Source organism: Leptonychotes weddellii, chromosome 4 (genome assembly GCF_054177405.1).
Source record: "Leptonychotes weddellii isolate Sample4059 chromosome 4, ASM5417740v2, whole genome shotgun sequence".
Lineage (NCBI taxonomy): Eukaryota > Metazoa > Chordata > Mammalia > Carnivora > Phocidae > Leptonychotes > Leptonychotes weddellii.
The window spans coordinates 33,029,534-33,049,357 of record NC_138372.1 but is presented as its reverse complement, the minus strand read 5'-3'; the positions used below and the strand labels follow the sequence as shown (position 1 = coordinate 33,049,357).

The window sequence follows — 19,824 nt, the reverse complement described above, 5'->3', positions numbered from 1 at the left end:
CCTAAATAGCCATAAAACATTTTGTCAACAAAGAACTTAGTAGTTTAACAGATAAGTGGACAATATTAACAGGATGACCAACATAGAAAGCTGTCTTTCTTAAAGAAGTTGGCTTTTAACATACTCATTATGTTTACCTTCCTTTTCTGTGATAAAACTGCTTTGCCTTATGTTAACCAGATATCAGGCTAGAGAATCACCAGCATGAACAAAGTTTTAGTACACTTTTCTGAGCAGTAGGTCTATTTGTGTGGAATATATTTTGTTTCCAGAAAAATCAAATTCATTTAAGTTTAGCTATACTTCAGATTTCAAACTCTTGTTTCTGCTGATAGTAAGTTTAAATTTCATTATATGAAAAATTCTCTTCTGAATTATTGCTACCTTTGAAGTATATTGAAAAGTTGTTTGGGGGGCTCTTTGGCTAGTTAATTAAAAGGTAGAGCCATTCCAGTGTTCCTGCTATATATTTATGAATTATTAGCTCTACTTTTTAATTAGTCTTACGATGGAAAGGGTAGTTTATTGTGGGCTTCATAAGCTAGAGGCTGTAATAGAATCCAATATATATAATCTCATTCTTCAAAATACTTTTTAGAAATAGATAATATTAACCCTTCTACAGTAAGTGTACAGAGGTTCCAAGAAGTTAAGTAATTTATATAACATAATGAGAGATTTGGATTCAGGCAGCTTTCCCTGATTCTAAAGCTCAGTTTCTACCACATCATATAGAGAGCTGGTACGGTAATTAAGGGCCTCAGCTATACAGCCTGGATTTGAATCTCTGCATTGCCATTTACTGCTTGGTGACCTTGGGAGAGTTTAAAGTGAAATTTCTGTGCCTGTGGGGGATAATAGTAACTTCTCATAGGGTTTTTGTGGCAAATAAATAAAATACTATTTGTAGAGTTCTTAAAACAATGTACTTCATAATTGTTAAAGAAACTGTATAAAATTGTCTTAATGAATGTCCTTTTACCAACCAAATGAAATTCATTAAAATCTGAACATTGTTGCACATGGAGGTTCTTATTTTTCTTTCTTGGGTATTATTTTTCTGCTCATTTTTCTGGTTTATTTGAATCAGAATCCGGTTCCCACATACTATAACTGGCATTCTTTCAAACCTCTTAATTTGTATGTTTCTTCTGTTTTTTTCCTTGCGCTTTGTTGAAGAAACCAGTTTATTTATCCTGCACAATTGCCACATTTGAGATTTTCCTGAATTCCTATAAATTGGCATTTGGATATTGAGGCTTACATTGAGATTTGATGGGGGTGGGGAGGAGAAGACTAACTTCATAGGTGATTTGTGCATTTGGGGTTTTTTTTTTCTGGTTTGTTCAGTGGTTCTCATGTATCATTTGCTTAAAATTTCTCTATTGAGCAGCACAGAGTAGTTAGAAGAATTATTTACCCTCCTTTGTTATGCATGTAAAATGGAGTGTTTGGTTTGCCAACTTAATACTAACTTTTCCAGGCAGTGTTTTTCCTTTCCTTTTTTTCTTCATAGTTTGCATTTTTGTATATAAAATTGAGCTGAGTATCCTGGGTTTGCAATGGTTTTGTTTTCTGATTTTGGTTACTGGTGAGTAGTTTTCTTAACCTATTTGGCTTGAAAATTTTTCTTATCAAAACTGTTTTTCCCAGGGCACCTGGGGGGCACAGTTGGTTGAGCATCAGACTCTTGGTTTCAGCTCAGGTCATGGATCCCTGGGTCCTGAGGCTCTGCGCTCTGTGAGGAGTCTGCTTGAAACTCTCTCTTCCTCTCCCTCTGCCCCTCTCCTCTGCACTCTCTCTCAAATAAATAAATCTTTTTTTTTTTTAAGATTTTATTTATTTATTTGGCAGAGACAGAGCAGGAGAGCACATGCAGTGGGAGTGGCAGAGGGAGAGGGAGAAGCAGGCTTCTGTGGAGCAGGGAGCCCAATGCGGGGCTCGATCCCAGGACCCTGGGATCATGACCTGAGCCGAAGGCAGTCGCTTAACCAGCTGAGCCACCCAGGCGCCCCTCAAATAAATAAATCTAAGAACAAAACACTTTTTCCCCTATTGCTTATGCCCCCCTCCCAGTGCCCTTAAGCATTTTATTCTTGACACCTATTGACCTTCTCCCCCCACACCCCAGGGGAAAACATGCAGGCATATTCTTAACCCTACCTATATTCACCATTTTTTTTTTTTAAGATTTTATTTCTTTATTTGAAAGAGAGGGAGAGAGCACGAATGGGGGATAGGTGCAGAGGGAGAGGGAGAAGCAGACTCCCCGCTGAGCAGGGAATCCAGTGCGGCCTCCATCCCAGGACCCTAGGATCATGACCTGAGCTGAAGGCAGACGCTTAACCAACTGAGCCAACCAGGTGCCCCTATATAGGGGCATTTAATCATCAACTTTCCAACAGTCCCCAAATTGCAGATAAAGATTTGAAGCAAAAAGAGGTGGAGTGACTTTCCCAAAGTTACACAGCTAGCACATGGCAGAACTAGCTAGATCTAGTCTACTCTTCTACCTTAAAAGTAATGTTTGGATTGAAGGGTGCCTGGGTGGCTCAGTCATTAAGCATCTGCCTTCGGCTCAGGACATGATCCCAGGGTTCTGGGATCGAGCCCCGCATCGGGCTCCCTGGAGCCCGCTTCTCCCTCTCACACTCCCCCTGCTTGTGTTCCCTCTCTCCCTGTCTCTCTCTCTAATAAATAAATAAAATCTTAAAAAAAAAAAAAAAGTAATGTTTGGATTGAAAGCAAAGTTTATGTTTGAGGAGATTTTTAGAAATGCTTGTAAGTAAAATGAACTTGAAGTAAAAATGTATGTCTGGTGATACAGGATTCACTACTGTTATGCCTCTCAATTATAAAAATGATGTATAGTTTCTTAGATGTGACAAATAGTCTGTTCCCTATTAGGGAACTGGAGCTTTTCAGGGTCAGTGTAGCTGCAAATACTTGATAAAACTTATCACTACTGAATGGCTTGTTTGTAGTGTAGTTGATATAGTGACTTTTGGAGCAAATGCTATAAAAACATTTTTGCTGGTTCTAAAACCTTAGTTACAAGTATTTGCATAAATCTAATGCACTTAGTTACCTAAATCTTACAGCCAGAATTTAATGTGTCAAATTGCATTAGGTAATAAATAAATTTCTGTAATATACTATTCTTACTTGGAACTTCCGTGGTTTAAGTAAATTCCCTTTCTATCAGTGGGTTAGTGAATGTTTAGTTATGGCTGCAGCAAGTGTTCATGACTGTTGAATGACAGTATTGGGAAGGAGATTACCTGAAAAAGGTTAATAAATTTTACTCTTGAAAAATTCTGCATTTTGTGAAATTACTTTCAGGAAATGTTTTTTGGAACAATGAGGCAGAAGGTGGCACAATGATTAAAGTTTATTATTGATGGTAAGACTGGCAAGATTCCTGTGTTGGACATTCTCATTGGGTTTTAAAGTGACCTTTGTTGTTTCTTTTGACCATTTACCATTTTAACCTCTTTCGTATATTGCCTTTTTGTGCATCTTAGTGGGAGAGGAAGCTGGAAAGGCTGTGTGTATGTAACTTGATGTGTACACACATATACATGCCTTACACATACAGTTTCTGTCCTGAACACCTAGCAGTTGTGACCCAAGTTGTGCCAGTCACGGACACTTGACTGGGGACTTGGATCTGGAGTGAGAGATGCAGAGAAGCAAGGACAGTTTAGAATCCGTTCCGTTGGCTTGTGGCATTAGCAGTGGCAGTGCTAGCAGGGCAGTTTCCTAAGCAACTCTTCCTGTGGTGTGACCTTGGCTGGTGATTTTTGACTGCTTAGCTTTACTTGGTTTCTACATGTTTGCAAAGGCAAGGAGGCTCTCAGTCATTCTCTGAACTCCCAATATATTTCTGATAAATTCCTTTTCTGTTTATCTAAGTATAGTTTCTTTTTTTCAACCAAAGACCCTGATTTATAAAATTGGCTTATATAATTTGCTCCTTCTAGAAGATTTTGTTTGTGACTGCCTTTATTAGGGTAGTCTCCTAACTCATGAAGTGAAAAACTTATATGAATGTATTTTTAAAACACAATCTTGGACAAGAATTTTCCTTTTTATCTACTCCCCAGTTTTTAAAGCCGTAGTTCTCAACCTTTTAAAATTTAGCTGGAGGAAGGCCTGTGTACTGTTTGTTAAAGTTCCCCATGTGACTTATCTTCTAAAGATTCTTTTATTATTACAAAAGCAGTATTATGCTAGATAGAATATTAGGAAATATACATATGTAAAAGTAAGAATATTCTCCTCATCCAGAAATCACTACTGTAACTTTGGTGCCCTTTTTCCAGATCTTTCTCTAAGCACATATATGTAGGTTTTTATTTTTATTTTACTAAAATGAGATTAACTTGCAACTTGCTTTTTTTTTTTTTTAACGATTTTATTTATTTATTTGACAGAGAGAGACAGTGAGAGAGGGGACACAAGCAGGGGGAGTAGGAGAGGGAGAAGCAGGCTCCCCGCCAAGCAGGGAGCCCGATATGGGGCTTGATCCCAGGACCCTGGGATCATGACCTGAGCCGAAGGCAGACGCTTAATGACTGAGCCAGCCAGGCACCCAGCAACTTGCTTTTTTAGTTGGTAATACCCATTCTTCAGTGTGAATAAATGTTTATTTCTTCTAATATCCAGGTGCAATTTAAATTCCCCCAGGGGCGCTTGGGTTGTTCTGGTGGTTAAGCATTTGACTCTTGGTTTCAGCTCAGGTCTTGATCTCATGGGTTACGGAATTGGGCTCCACGCTCAGCAGGGAGTCTGCGTGAACATTCTCTCCCTCTGCCCCTCCTCCCCTGCCCTCAAATAAATAATCTTAAAAAAAAATAAAAATACATAAGTGAATTCCCCCAGGTGATAGCTATTCACCACTAACTAGCTATTCAATACTAGTATCTGATCCAAGACCTTGTTACATGTAACACTTTAATTTCCTTATGTCTCTTTAATCTAGCGTAGTCCTTATTTTTCAGTGACACTGAGTTTGAGACTGCTCTATCTATCCTGAAATGGTTTTGTACAGTTGTGTTCTGTATTGTCATTTAGTTTGTCTCTTTAATTCTTATATTTTTCTCTAAGGTGTACATCTAAAAATTTGATAGATTCACATCAAAACATTTTTGGCCAGAATACATCGTAGGTATATCATTCTACATTTTATTTATAAAACACGTAATACCTCGTTGACCTACTTTCACAGTGCTAAGATTGAGCCTTAGATTAAGGTGATAGTAGTCTGATCCATATATTAAACATTGAGTCTTCTCTCCTTGCAACAAGAAAATAATTTGCATGGTGTTACTTTGCATTACAAGTTCCCAGTCCCTTATCAGTCATTGTCCTAATTTTTTTTAAAGACAGCTTTATTGAGATATAATTTACATAATCTAAAATTCACATTTTTTAAAAGATTTTATTTGAGAGAGCAGGCACGAGCAGGGGGAGGGGCAGAGGGAGAGGGAGAAGCAGACTCCCCACTGAGCAGGGAGCCCGATGCAGGGCTCAATCCCAGGACCCTGAGATCATGACCTGAGCTGAAGGCAGACAGTTAACTGACTGAGCTACCCAGATGCCCCAAATTCACACATTTTAAGTGTACAATTCAGGGGCACCTGGGTGGCTCTGTCGGGTAAGCATCTGCCTTCGGCTCAGGTCGTGATCTCATCCTGGTATTGAGCCCTGCTTCGGGCTCTCTGCTCAGCGGGGAGCCTGCTTCTCCCTCACCCTCTGCCTGCCCCTCTGCCTACTGGGGTGCTCTCTCACTCTCTCTGTCAAATAAATAAATAAAATCATTTAAAAAATAAATGTGTACAATTCAGTGATTTTTTTTTTTTTAGGATATTCACAGAGTTGTACAATTACTGCCACTGTCAAATTTTAGAATGCTTTCATCACCCCAAAAAGAAACCCCATTATCATTAGCAGTAGGCTACCACTGATTTTTCTGTCTCTATGGATTTACCTATTCTGGGCTTTTCATATAGAATTATACAGTAAGTGATCTCTTATGTCTGACTTTCCTCACTTAGCATAATGTTTTTAAGGTTCATCCAGGTTGTACTGTGTATCAGTATTTTATTTGTTTGTATTGATGTATCCTATTCTGTTGTATGAATATACCACATTTTGTGTATCTAGTCATCAGTTGATGGGCATTTGAATTGTTGCCTCTCTGTGGCTATTTATTATGAATAATGCTGCTATGAACTATGAGGTACAAGCTTTTGTGTGAACATATGTTTACATCTTTCTTGGATCTTTTTGGAGTGCAGTTGCTAGGTCCTGTGGTAACTCTGTTTAACTTTTTGAGAATCTGTGTTCAGGGAGCCTGCAGCATTATACATTCCCACCAACAGTGTATGGTGGGTTTCAGTTTCTCTGCATCCTCAGCAACACTTGTTATTATGTCTGTTTTTTATTATAACCATCTTAGTGGGTGTGAAATAGTATCTCGTGGTTTTGATTTGCATTTCCCTCGTGGCTAATGATGTTAAGCATCTTTTCCTATGCTTAGTAGTATTTTGAATATCTTTGGAGAAATGTTTACTCAAATCCTTTGTCTACTTTTTAAATTTTTTATTTTTTAAAGATTTTATTTGAGAGAGAGAGTGCGCACACAAGTGGGGGGAGGGGCAGAGGGAGAAAGAATCTCAAACAGACTCGCTGCAGAACGTGGAGCCCAATTCAGGGCTCAATCTTACAACGCTGAGATCACGACCTGAGCCGAAATCAAGAGTTGGACACTTAACCAACTTAAGCCACCCAGCTGCCCCTGTCCACTTTTTTTTTTTTTTTTAAAGATTTTTATTTATTTATTTGACAGAGAGAGACACAGTGAGAGAGGGAACACAAGCAGGGGGAGTGGGAGAGGGAGAAGCAGGCTTCCCGCAGAGCAGGGAGCCCGACGCGGGGCTCGATCCCAGGACCCTGGGATTATGACCTGAGCCGAAGGCAGACGCTTAACGACTGAGCCACCCAGGCGCCCCCACTTTTTTTTTTTTTTTAAGATTTTATTTATTTATTTGAGAGAGAGAGAGAGAGAGCAAGAGCGGGAACACAAGCAGGGAGAGTGAGAGAGGGAGAAGCAGACTTCCCGCTGAGCAGGGAGCCCGATGCGGGGCTGGATCCCAGGATCCTGGGACCATGACCTGAGCCGAAGGCAGACGCCCAACGACTGAGCCTCCCAGGCGCCCCTAATTGGGTTATTTGTCTTTTTATTGCCGAGTTGCAAGAGTTCTTTATTTTATTGATACACAGTGGACATGCAATATTATATTTGTTTCATGTGTACAACATAATGATAAGGTATTTGTGTATGTTATAAAATGATCACAGTCCGTCTAGTTAATATCTGTCACTATGCATTGCTAGAAAATTTTTTTCTGGTATGAGAACTTTTAAGCTCTCTCAGCCATTTTCAACTATGCAGTGCAGTATAATTATAATCACCATGTTGTATGTTACATCCCCATGACTGAAATTTATTTTATTACTGGAAGTTTAAACCTTTTGGTGTTTTTGTAGATTTCACATATAAGAGAGATCATATGGTATTTGTCTTTTTCTGTTTGACTTACTTCACTTAGCATAATGCCTTTGAGGTCCATCTATGTTGTCACAAATGGGAAGATTTCTTCCTTTTCTTTTTTTTAAATTTTATTTATTTATTAGCGAGAGAGAGAGAGAGAGCACTCGCATGAGCAGGGCAGAGGGAGAGAGATGAGCAGACTCCTGGCTGAGCAGGGAGCCCGACACAGGGCTCAATCCCAGGACTCTGGGATCATGACCTGAGTCAAAAGCAAACACTTAACCAACTGAGCCGCCCATTCTTTTTTATGGCTAAATAATATTCTGCGTGCGGTGAGGGTGACACATTTTCTTTCTTTTCTTTTTTGAGATTTATTTTTTAGAGAGTGGGAGAGCAAGCAACGGGGAGGGGCAAAAGGAAAGGGAGAGAGAAACTCCCTGCTGAGTGCAGAGCCAGATGCAGGGCTCCATCTCACAACCCTGAGATCACGGCCTGAGCTGAAACCAAGAGTTGGACGCTTAACCGACAGTGCCACCCAGGCTCCCCTCTGTATCCATTCATCCATGTGTAGACACTTGGGTTGTTTTCATATCTTATCTAAGTCTTTGGGTTGTCTTTTCACTTTCTTGAGGGTGTCTGTCTTTTGAAGCACACTTTCTTTTAAGTTTTATTTATTTAATCTCTACACCCAACAGGGGACTCAAACTCACGACCCAGAGATCAAGAATCACACACCCAGAATTCTGAGCGCGCCAACCTGGCGCCCCTGAAGCACAAACATTTTTAATTTTGATGACATCTTATTGATCATTGCCTAACCTAAGATCACAAAGATTTACTCTTATGTTTACTTTTAGCTCTTACATTCAGGCCTTTGATCCACTTAAAGTTAGGTTTTTTTTAAAAAGATTTTATTTATTTACTTGAGAGAGAGAGAGAGCATGAGAGAGAGAGAGATCACAAGCAGGGGGGAGAAGCAGATTCCCCGCTGAGTAGGGAGCCTGATGCAGGACCCAATCCCAGGACCCTGGGATCATGACCTGAGTTGAAGGCAGACGCCTGAGCCACCCAGGCACCCTAAAGTTAATTTTTTTAAAAGCTTTATTTATTTTAGAAAGGGAGAGAGAGAGCACAGGTGAGCTGGGGGAGGGGCAGAGGGGGAGAGAGAATTCTGAAGCAGATTTCGAGTTGAGTGCCAGCCCGATGTAGAACTCGATCCCAGGGCCCTGAGATCGTGACCTGAGCCGAAGGCAGATGCTCAACCAACTGAGCCACCCAGGCGCCCTCAAAAAGGTGTTTTTATTAAAGCATGGGGATAGGACCCATGGGCAGAAAGAGCTGCCAGTTTTTACAACTTTTTTAATTTTGTGAGCTTCATCAGTTTTGTTTATGTGTATCTAACTATTTCCTGCTATGCAGCATTTGTACAAATATACCACAATTTAATCATTATCCTTTTGGTGGACATTTAGTGATTTAATTTTTTGTCTATTGTATACAGTGCTATAATGAACAGTTTTATATTTTTTGTGTGGTGTTCATGTGTGATTAAAATTAGTGGGTGGCTCAATTGGTTGGGTCTCTGACTCTTGATTTCGGCTTGGGTCATGGGATCCAGCCATGCATCAGGCTCCGCACTTAGCAGGGAGTCTGCGTGAGATTCTCCCTCTCTCTCTGCTCCCCCCCCAAAAATAAATAAATCTTTTTAAAAAAATGGTGGGTCATAGAGGTGGCACAACTTCAACTTTATATTTGCCCAACTTTTCCAAAGTGGTTGTATGGGTTTACAGTCCCATCAGCAATATATAAGAATTTCTTGTTCACTTTACATCTTTACCAACACTTGATAGTTTCAGAATTTGTTTTTGCCAGTTTAGTAGGTGTAAAATAGTATGTCATGATTTGACTCAGGTTTTAAAAGTATGAATTTAGGCGCCTGGGTGGCTAAGTCGGTTAAGCGACTGCCTTCGGCTCAGGTCATGATCCCAGGGTCCTGGGATCAAGTCCCAGCTTCTCCCTCTCCCACTCCCCCTGCTTGTGTTCCCTCTCTCGCTGTGTCTCTCTGTCAAATAAATAAATAAAATCTTAAAAAAATTAAAGTATGAATTTGTGATTAATTCAAGGTAATGTTTTATATCATGCTTTATATTATTTCAGAGCACTTGCATATCACATGCATATCTCCTGTGGGCAAGGTAATATGTTAAATGTCCAGTTATGGCTTTTGACAGAAATAACTTTGTTATCATTGAGTTTATACTAGAAATAGATTTTTTGTTGTTGTTTATTGGGCCCTAATCATATAGTAGCAGACTTCACTTATCCATATTAATAACCATGGAATTAAGTACTTTCTTAACAGACAGAAATGCTCTAGTGGAAAAAAGTCTTTTTTGGTTGTTGTTTATAAAAATGCATTTAATACAGCAAAGCAAAATACATGAAAAGTAACTTTTAAAAATTAAGCAGAGAGAAAACAAGGTAAATGCTGGTGTTAGGTAAGCTTACATAAGGCATGCCTTAAGTTCCATACATAGGTGTTCTAGAGACAACCACACATTTGTCTCAAAGCTTCCTAGCCATCAATGCCTGGCTTTCTACTGGTCTGATTGGATCCAGACAGGATTCTGCAAAGTCCATGCTGCAGTGTACAGTATAGTAGTCACTAGCCGCATGCAACTGTGACATGTGAAATGCAGTTAGTTAATGGAAAAAATCTTAAAGGTGTCCTGTATCCCTTTTTAGTACATTGAAAGACATGCTCAAATTTCATGTCCTTTAGAAATTCTTAGGTAGGAATTTGTCTCCTCTAAAACTAAAATACTTAAATACTAAGGTAGAAGATGACTTTGGGCTCTTTCCTGTACTGTGAAGTACATGAGGATGGATTAAAGATGAACTAAGCAATGCACCAGTAACCCTGGTATTCTCCTTATTGAGGTCTTAAGGAGGAAAAATTGATGTGCAGACAGTTAGGAAGCGATTATAGACTATGTAGGGTGACTCAGTCCTTTAGATGAAGTGAAAGTGGTAGACATTTAGACCTAAGTTTTCTTTTCAAATCCTGGGATTTGTTTGTTTGTTTGTTTGTTTAAGCAATCTCCATACCCAATGGGGGGCTCAAACTCATGACCCTGAGATCAAGAGCTGCATGCTCCACTGACTGAGCCAGCCTGGTGCCCCTCAAATCCTGAGATTTAGAAAGGACTTTTTTTTTTTTTTTTATAAAGATTTTTTATTTATTTATTTGAGAGAGAGAGACACAGCGAGAGAGGGAACACAAGCAGGGGGAGTGGGAGAGGGAGAAGCAGGCCTCCCGAGGGGCAGGGAGCCCGATGCGGGGCTCGATCCCAGGACCCTGGGATCATGACCTGAGCTGAAGGCAGACGCTTAACGACTGAGCCACCCAGGCGCCCCTAGAAAGGACTTATTAAAGCCAGTGAATATATGAAGATATACATGGGTATAGGCTTGGGCTCTGCAGTTTAAGGAATGTTCAAGGAGAGGTTTTAACAGTAAGATAAAGGAGAGTACTAATTGATGAAATTGTCAACATCTCTTAAAAAAAGAAGTTATTATTTAATGGGCGTGCTATCTATACTAAGAAATTATCCCATTTGCTATTAATCCCTGCCCAAGTGTGCCCTGTTTGTAGGGGAGATAAATACATAAACACGTAAATGTATGCACTGTGATAGATGCTTGAGTATAGGTATATGTGTGATAAAATGCTTCATGAAGTGGGACCCACTTAGAGATGAGAACTGAAGATTTAAAAATGAGTGAGACAGTGAAGAAATTACAGAGAAGCAAAAAAAGTGCTGCATCAAAGCTTTTAAGTAGCCATTATATTTACAGGGCAAAAGGAAAAAGGAGTAATCACAGGGATCATAGGGAAAGACCAGGATATCTTAATGCATTGGTTGCCACTCACGCTGCTCTCTGAGAAAGATTTCACCAGCTCTTTGTGAAGAGTATACGTGTAAGGATGCCAACTTGTTTTTTTCTTAAGATGAGCTGTCCTTTTTTCCCAGATTTGTCTGTCTTGTACAGCATTTATTGCCTTTTCTCTTATGAAGTGGTATTGTTAGGATTTTTTTTAATGTTTTGCTTATCCAAATAAAATTTACAACCAGTATCAACCCTTGAAACATACTTTGAAATTTTATATAGCTTGCTGCAGTCCACCACTGAAAACTGCTCGTCTAATGATGTAATGTGATGGAAACCATGAGAAGGAATTTTAAGAGGGGATTGTCATGGCACCTGGGTAGCTCAGTCAGTTAAGCATCTGACTCTTGGTTTCAGCCCAGGTCATGATCTCAGGGTTGTGAAATCGAGACCCACATCAGGCTCCATGCTGGGTGTGGAGTCTGCTTAAGATTCTATCCCTCCCCCCCATCCCATCCCACCCCCAGCTTATGGGTGCTCTCTCTCCGGGGGAGGTGGGAGGGGGAGATTTCTTTTCTTTTTTTTCTTTTTTTTTAAGATTTTATTTATTTGAGAGAGAGAGCATGAACAGAGGGAGAGAGAATCTTTTTTTTGAGAGAGAGAGAGAGGGTGCATGTATGCACAGTGTGGAGTGAAGGGGCAGAGGAAGAGGGAGAGAGAGAATCCCAGGCAGGCTCCACACTCAACACAAGCCTAACATAGGTCTGATTCCCACGACCCTGAGATCACCACCCAAGCTGAAACGAAGAATCAGTCGCTCAACTTACTGAGCCACCCAGACGCCCCAAGCCAAAATCAAGAGTCGACAGCCTGGCTGCTTAACCAACTGAGCCACCTAGGTGCCCCTGAATGTGATTTCTAAGAATGTTGTATATGGTTTGTTACATCAGCGCCACTCACTTCTTTGAATTCTTTCAGTTATTTACCAAGAATCATTTCACAGTCCATCATCAAAAGTTATTTTTAGTGATCTCTTAGCTGAGAACTAGGTTACATCCTTCTTCAGTTCTGTGAAATACAGGCATACCTTGTTTTATTGCACTTCACAGATTCTGCGTTTTTTTCAAATTGAAGATTTATGGCAACCTTGTGTTGAGCAAGTCTTTTGGTGCCATTTTTCCAACAGGATTTTTTCACTTCTTGTCTCTCTCTCACATTTTGGTAATTCTCACAATATTTCAAACTTTTTCTTTTTTTTCTTTTTGTTTATTTATTTTTTTTTTTTAAAAGATTTTATTTATTTGAGAGAGAGAGAATGAGAGAGAGCAAGCACATGAGAGGGGGGAGGGTCAGAGGGAGAAGCAGACTCCCTGCCGAGCAGGGAGCCCGATGCGGGACTCGATCCAGGGACTCCAGGATCATGACCTGAGCCGAAGGCAGTCGCTTAACCAACTGAGCCACCCAGGCGCCCTCTTTTTTTTCTTTTAAAGATTTTATTTGAGAGTGCGTTCATGAGAGAGAGCGTGCCAGGACTCTGGAATCATGACCTGAGCCGAAAGCAGACTCTTAACCAACTGAGCCACGCAGGCGCCCCTATTTCAAACTTTTTCATTATTACTATATTTGTTATGGTGATCTGTGATCAATGATCTTTGGTGTTACCATTGTAATTGTTTTGGGGCATCACTAAGACGGCAAACTTAATAAATGTTTGTTCTGACTGCTCCCGTTTCTCTCCCTCTCCTCAGGCCTCCCTATTCCCTGAGACACAACAATGTTGAAATTAGGCCAGTTAATAACCCCACAATGGCCTCTGAGTGTTCCTGTGAAAGGAAGAGTTGCAGGTGTCTCACTTTAAATCAAAAGCTATAAATGATTAAGCATGTGGGGAAGGCATGTTGAAAGCTGAGACAGGCCAAAAGCTAGGCCCCTTGAGCCAAACAGTTAGCCAAGCTGTGACTAAAGGAAAACGTCTTGAAGAAAATTAAAAGTGCTACTGCAGTGAACACATGAATGTGAAGAAAGCGGAATGGCCTTATTGCTAACATGAAGAAAGTTTGAGTGGCCCGAATAGAAGATCAAACCAGCCATAGTAACACTCCCTTATGCCAAAACCTGATCCAGAGCAAGACCCTAACTCTCTTCAATTCTGTGAAGGCCGAAAGAGGGGAGGAAGCTGCAGAAGAAAGGTTCAAAGCTAGCAGAGGTGGGTTCATGAGATTGAGGAAAGAAACCATCTCTGTAACAGAAAAGTGCAAGGTGAAGCAGTAAGTGCTGATGTAGAAGCTGCAGCAACAATCCAAGTCAGGACCCTCCACCAGCAAAAAGATTATGACTAGTTGGAAAATCAGATGATGGTTAGCATTTTTTAGCAATACAGTGTTTTTAATTAAGCTATATGTACATTATTTTTTAAGCATAATGCTATTCACACTTTATAATACAGTATAGTGTAAGCAGCTTAGGTGTACCATGAAACCCAAGAATTCATTTAACTAGCTCTGTGGTGATACTTGCTTTTTTGTGATGGTCTGGAACTGAATCTATACTATCTCCAAAGTATACCTGTACACAGATTGTAAACTACCTGATCTGTTTAATGATTTGTCACCCAGTCATTAAATTTGTCAGTTTCTAAGAGATAGACCCAAAAGCCTTTTCTAAAGAAGGCTTACCAAATGACTATATCTATTACTCTTGTACTTACAGGAACTTTATGAAGCTAAAATTAAACACAAGATTGGTTAAAAATTAGACACTGCATATTTTTGGATTTTCCCACAGGTTATTTAAAAAATTTATATTAGAGGGGCACCTTGGTGGCTCAGTCAGTTGAGCATCTGATTGTTGAGTTCCGCTTGGGTTGTGATCTCAGGGTGGTGAGATCAAGCACTGCATCGGGCTCCCCACTCAGTGTGGAGTCTGCTTGGGATTCTCCCTCTTCACCCTGCCCCCGCCCCACGCATGTTTTCTCTCTCTAAAATAAATAAATAGTGCAGGTAGAAATAGAAATTTCATTTCATGGTTGAAGATGTGCTTATAATTATGCTTTAGAATTAAAATGGGATGTCCGCATCTGAGGGGAAGAAATTACTGGAATTAAATGAAGTGGTTTTTGTTTTTATTAAGTTTAAGTCATTATAGCCTAGATTGCATTTCAGGACCACTTGTCCTACCTAACATATAGATGTAGGTGTTCTGTTTTTAAGAGTGTGAATTATTTTGCTAGGAACTTTTTGAAACAGTAGAATTCACGAAGTCACTTTATGTTAAGCAAGTAAGTATATAGTAGGAATGAGTAAATGTGCCTTGAAATGCTTGATGTTTGATGTGAACGAAAGATTTGCACTTAAAAATGAATGTAAATATATAGTATCTGAAATCTTTCAGCAAAAGTTAATTGAAATGTTTCTTCATGTTCTGAATACCTAGTCAAGAAAATGTAATATAGGGAGGCTTGGGTGGCTCAGTCAGTTGCGCGCCTTTGGCTCAGGTATGATCCCGGGGTCCTGGGATCAAGTCCTGCATTGGGCTCCTTGCTCAGCAGGGAGCCTGCTTCTCCCTCTGCCTGCCACTCCCCCTGCTTGTCCCCCATCCCTGACAAATAAATAAAATCTTTAAAAAAAAAAAAAAGTAATATAAACCCCCAACATATGTTTAATATATTTCTTTTTTTAAAAAAACACGTTTTCAAACTTTATGATACGTTCCTTTTATTCAGATGTGTAACACTGATCTCTTGGAAGTAAATTTGGACCTTTTCACCCTCAACAACTTAGAACCATGTGAAACGTGAAACTGGGACATGTTCTTGGTATAGCTTGGACAACAGTTTTAGACACACTTCAACAAGTCCTTGCTATGGCCCAAGGAATAAATGGGGAAGTGAGAAAATGAAGACACTAAGGATACACTGCTCTTTATAGAAGTTTAAGACTGAAGGGAAGTGAAGGGAAGTGAACATAAATACCTAGAGGGAAATACAGACTTTAGGAAGGGGTTTTGTTTAAAGCTGGGGGAGAAGTGGGTGTGGTTGTTTTTGTTGTTGTTGTTGTTAATTCAAGTGAAACCGGTGTAGCTAGAGGTTGAAGTTAGGAGGAGGAGTAGATGGTGACACTGCTGGACTGTGAAGAAAATGATGGATTGAAATCAACACAGTGGTAAAGGGAGCCTAAGGTAGAAGAGATTGAGGGAAAGTCCTTGGCAGGGACATTTTTTCCTTCCATTACAAGCTTAATTATAAAGGATAAAATTAGATCATGTTGTGAAGTACTTTGTAGATTGCTAGGCATACATGAGCCCAAGGCAGACGCTTAACCAACCAAGCCACCCAGGCGCCCTCAGGTCTGGTCTTGATCTCAGGGTTCTGAGTTCAAGCCCCGTGTTGGGCTCCATGCTGGGTGTGGAGCCTACTTTAAAATATATATATTATTTAATAAAATGTTAATATGTGAATATAATACATATTTTATATATAATATATATTTTAAAAATCTTGATCTCCCCTCCAGTTTAATCTTGTGCAATGTTTTTTAAAGTTCTAAGGAAGTTTTAAGTGATGTATTTTTCCTTTCCATATTTCTCAGTAGTTTGCAGGAGCCCCTTCAATTAGTCAGTCTAGAAAGATAGCCACAGGGCGCCTGGGTGGCTTAGTTGGTTAAGCTACTGCCTTCAGCTCAGGTCATGATCCTGGAGTCCTGGGATCGAGTCCCACATTGGGCTCCCTGCTCGGCAGGGAGTCTGCTTCTCCCTCTGACCCTACCCCCTCTTGTGCCCTCTCTTTCTCAAATAAATAAATAAAATAAAATTCTTAAAAAAAAAAAAAAGAAGAAGAAAGATAGCCACAGCTCCAAAAGACATCACCAAAGAATAAAATTTTCCAAAAAATTGCAGAGCAAAGTAATTTCATTACAGAAACATTGACTAATAGGGAAGATAAAACAAAATGCCCATAGTTCCACCATCCTAATAAAACCATTATTGGCATTTTGTAATGTTTCTCTTTAATCTTTTGCTTCCAGAACAGGAATTTCTTTTTTGTCCTTTCATCTTTTATTTGTTCCCTTTTACTAAACACTCCCATTTGTCATCTATCTCCTCCCCACTAGATACTCTGCACATGTGTGTATAGACCACACTCTTACATAACTTTACATCCTAGGTGTCAGTGTATATTCAGGATGGTGGATAAGTAGTTATGGGATATATGTCAGCTTTAGAACTTTCACACCAGTAGCAAAGCATTGCTAATTAATATTTCCTCTGCAATGACTGCCTCAACTGGGACTCTGCTAGAGATATTTGGAATTGAGAATTGACTGAAAAGATGGTATATAAGTGTCAGTTGGGAGACTGGAATGTGCCTAGTGGGGTTTGAAAAGGAACTGTTCATGTTTAAAATTGAGGTATTTTCCTTTGTGTCTAACAGCTTAATAACCTAATGGGTGATTCACCTCCTTGCCTTGAATTTCAGGTTCTCTGTGATTTAAACCAAAATTCTTTTTTTTTTTTTTAATTTTTTTTTTTTTAAGATTTTATTTATTTGTCAGAGAGAGAGACAGAACACAAGCAGGGGGAGAGGCAGGCAGAGGGAGAAGCAGGCTCCCTGCCGAGCAAGGAGCCCGATGTGGGACTCGATCCCGGGACTCCAGGATCATGACCTGAGCCGAAGGCAGCCGCTTAACGACTGAGCCACCCAGACACCCCAAATTCTTTTTTTTTTTTTTAAGATTTTATTATTTGAGAGAGAGAAGTGAGCATATGCTCAGGGGCGGGGGGTGGCGGGGGCAGAGGGAGAGGAACAAGCAGACTGTGTGCTGAGCACGGAGCCCGACACAGGGCTCGATTCCAGAACCTGGAGATCATGACCTGAACCGGAATCAAGAGTCTAACGCTCAACTGACTGAGCCACCCAGGTGCCCCTAAACCAAGATTTTTTTTTTTTTTAAAGATTTTATTTATTCATTTGAGAGAGAGAGAGAACATGAGTGGAGGCAGAGGGAGAAGGAGAAACAGATGCCCCGTTGAGCAGGGAGCTGATACGGGACTCGATCCCAGGATCCTGGGATCATGACCCAAGCCGAAGGCTGTGCTCAACCAATTGAGCCACCCAGGTGCCCCTAAACCAAGATTCTTAAGATAAAAATCATGCAGCAGTTATGTCTTGTTCGTAAAAACCTATTACATGGATATTGTTATCATACATTTATTACTGGGAGTTACAGGTATAGACATACATTAAAAAAAAAACAAAAACACACAATTCTGGGGGTTCCTGGCTGGCGTGGTTGGTGGAACATGCGACTCTTGGTCTCAGGTTGTGGGTTTGAGCCCCACATTAGGGTGTAGAGATTACTTAAAAATAAAATCTTAAAAAATAACTCTTGAGTTACACTGAAGGAACAGTAACCAGTCAGCTTTTACTCCTTATATTAACGAATGATATGATGGTCATCTGCATAGTTGTACAAGCTAGAAATGAGCCTGTATTTCTCCTTTACACCCACCCCCGTATCCCATCAGTTATGAAGTTCTGTTTATTTTCCTTCTTCCTAAATATTTTGTGAATTGGCTTCTTTTAATTTGTTTATATTAAAAGCTGGTGTTTTCTAGAGTGTGTCTTGCAATCACTCCTGATTTTAAAAATCTCTAGCCTGAGCCACTGAACCATATCAAGGGATGGTACTTGAATTAGCTGTTCCTTTTGTGCAGGCTGGTCCAAACTTTAAGTCTGGCCCAAAGTGCTAACCGCCCTGTCCCAGTTCACTAACGAGGCATCTCTTTGCTAACCAAGAGCAGATTACTGGCAGAGATTCAGCTTCTCTTCTTCACCTGGGACCCTTTTGAAAAGGAGAGTTTCCTGATTCACATTTAAGTGTCTTTGCTGTATAATAGTATATACAGGTCTGTTCAAGGTTTCTACTGTGCCAGATTTGCCAGGTAATAGAAATTATCTAGTTTAAGATTTTCAAATTTATTAGCATATAAATTGCTCATGATATTGTTTTCCTCATATTTCTTAATCTGTTGTGTTTATGTCCCCTTTTTCTTTTCTTTTTTTTTTTTTTTGAAAGATTTTATTTATTTGACAGAGAGAGACACAGCAAGAGAGGGAACACAAGCAGGGGGAGTGGGAGAGGGAGAAGCAGGCTTCCCGCGGAGCAGGGAGCCCGATGCGGGGGGCTCCATCCCAGAACCCCGGGATCATGACCTGAGCCGAAGGCAGACGCTTAATGACTGAGCCACCCAGGCGCCCCTATGTCCCCTTTTTATGCTGTCTTTTTTATATGTATCTTTTTCCCCCAAGCAGTTTTACCAATTTGTCTCCTATTACTCTTTTAATTATAAATTTTTAAAATTATCTCCATTTTTTCTTTTTTTTTTTTTTTTTGCTTCTCTCCTCTCTGGCTTTTTGGGGTTTTTTGGGGGGGGGTGTTTTATTTTGGTTAGCTTTGATTTTGGTTTTGGTTTTTTTGTTTGTTTTTTGAGGGAGAGATATGACCTGAGCCGAAATCAAGAGTCAAAAGCTTAACCAACTTAGCCACCCAGCCGCCCCTTTAGTCTTTTTTTTTTAAGTGTTCTTAAAGCTTATTTTCCATTAAGTACTGTTCCACCTATTGTATTGCAGATTTATTCATAGTGGTTTTTTGTAATTCTGCTTAAGTGTTTTGAAAGTTTCTTTATCAGCTCATCCTTTCTCCCACAGTAAGAAATCTGACTCCTGTACTTTTCAATACCCAGTAGGTAACTAACTCCAGTTACCTCTTCTTACATGAATTCCTTCCTTACTACACGCAGCTTGCAATACCTGTACAAAGCACTTTGCTGCATGGAAGCCCTCAACTTGCTTGGCCTTGTCCCTCTGCCAGGAGCCTTCCTCATTCTACTCAGGCTCCTGCACCCTGAATTGGGCTGCCCTCGTACTTGGACATTCGCCTTATGTTTCCTAATGGGCTCTGACATCCTGCACTGGTCTACTGCCATACACACATTTCCCTGTCCTTCACCCTGCATGGACATACTTCACATCCTGGTTAGGCCCCAGCACCCTGCTCTGTGCCTCTGCTGCCCATAGATCTTACCTTGCTTGGCCCCACCTAATGGCTTTGGACAGGATCTCTTCAGGAAGGTGAAGGAGAGTGGGAACTTCAGGAGAAAAGTTATTTTCTAAGTTTAATACAGTATGGTAGAGAACATAGAATATTTTATCCTTTGGAACTGAGACTTTAGCTGGTATAAGGTCAGCTTTTATGACTTCTATATGTGCCGAAGGACTATATGTACTCTGGGTGATTGATATATGTCTATGTGTATGTATATGTATGTATTCACCTTATAAATTGCAAATCTTTTACTTAACTTTTTTGTTTTGTTTT

General features: G+C 40.1%; 2 protein-coding genes across 4 annotated transcripts in view; both read left to right on the top strand.

Moving 5' to 3' along the window:
* The window catches only part of IPP (intracisternal A particle-promoted polypeptide), a 71,679-nt gene extending 53,001 nt beyond the window's left edge, over positions 1-18,678 (top strand). The window contains exon 9 of the mRNA XM_081818331.1: positions 18,541-18,678. Coding sequence (XP_081674457.1) covers positions 18,541-18,663 — 123 coding nt within the window. The 3' untranslated portion in view covers positions 18,664-18,678. The remainder of the gene's footprint in view (positions 1-18,540) is intronic.
* The window catches only part of GPBP1L1 (GC-rich promoter binding protein 1 like 1), a 52,102-nt gene that overhangs the window by 3,454 nt on the left and 28,824 nt on the right, over positions 1-19,824 (top strand). The window contains exon 1 of one of the 3 annotated variants that reach the window (XM_081818363.1): positions 13,636-13,655. The exons of the other annotated variants lie outside the window; for them this stretch is intronic. The gene's annotated coding sequence lies outside the window, so the exon portion shown is untranslated. Of the gene's footprint in view, positions 1-13,635; positions 13,656-19,824 lie in introns of those variants that run through there. 3 annotated transcript variants of the gene reach the window in all.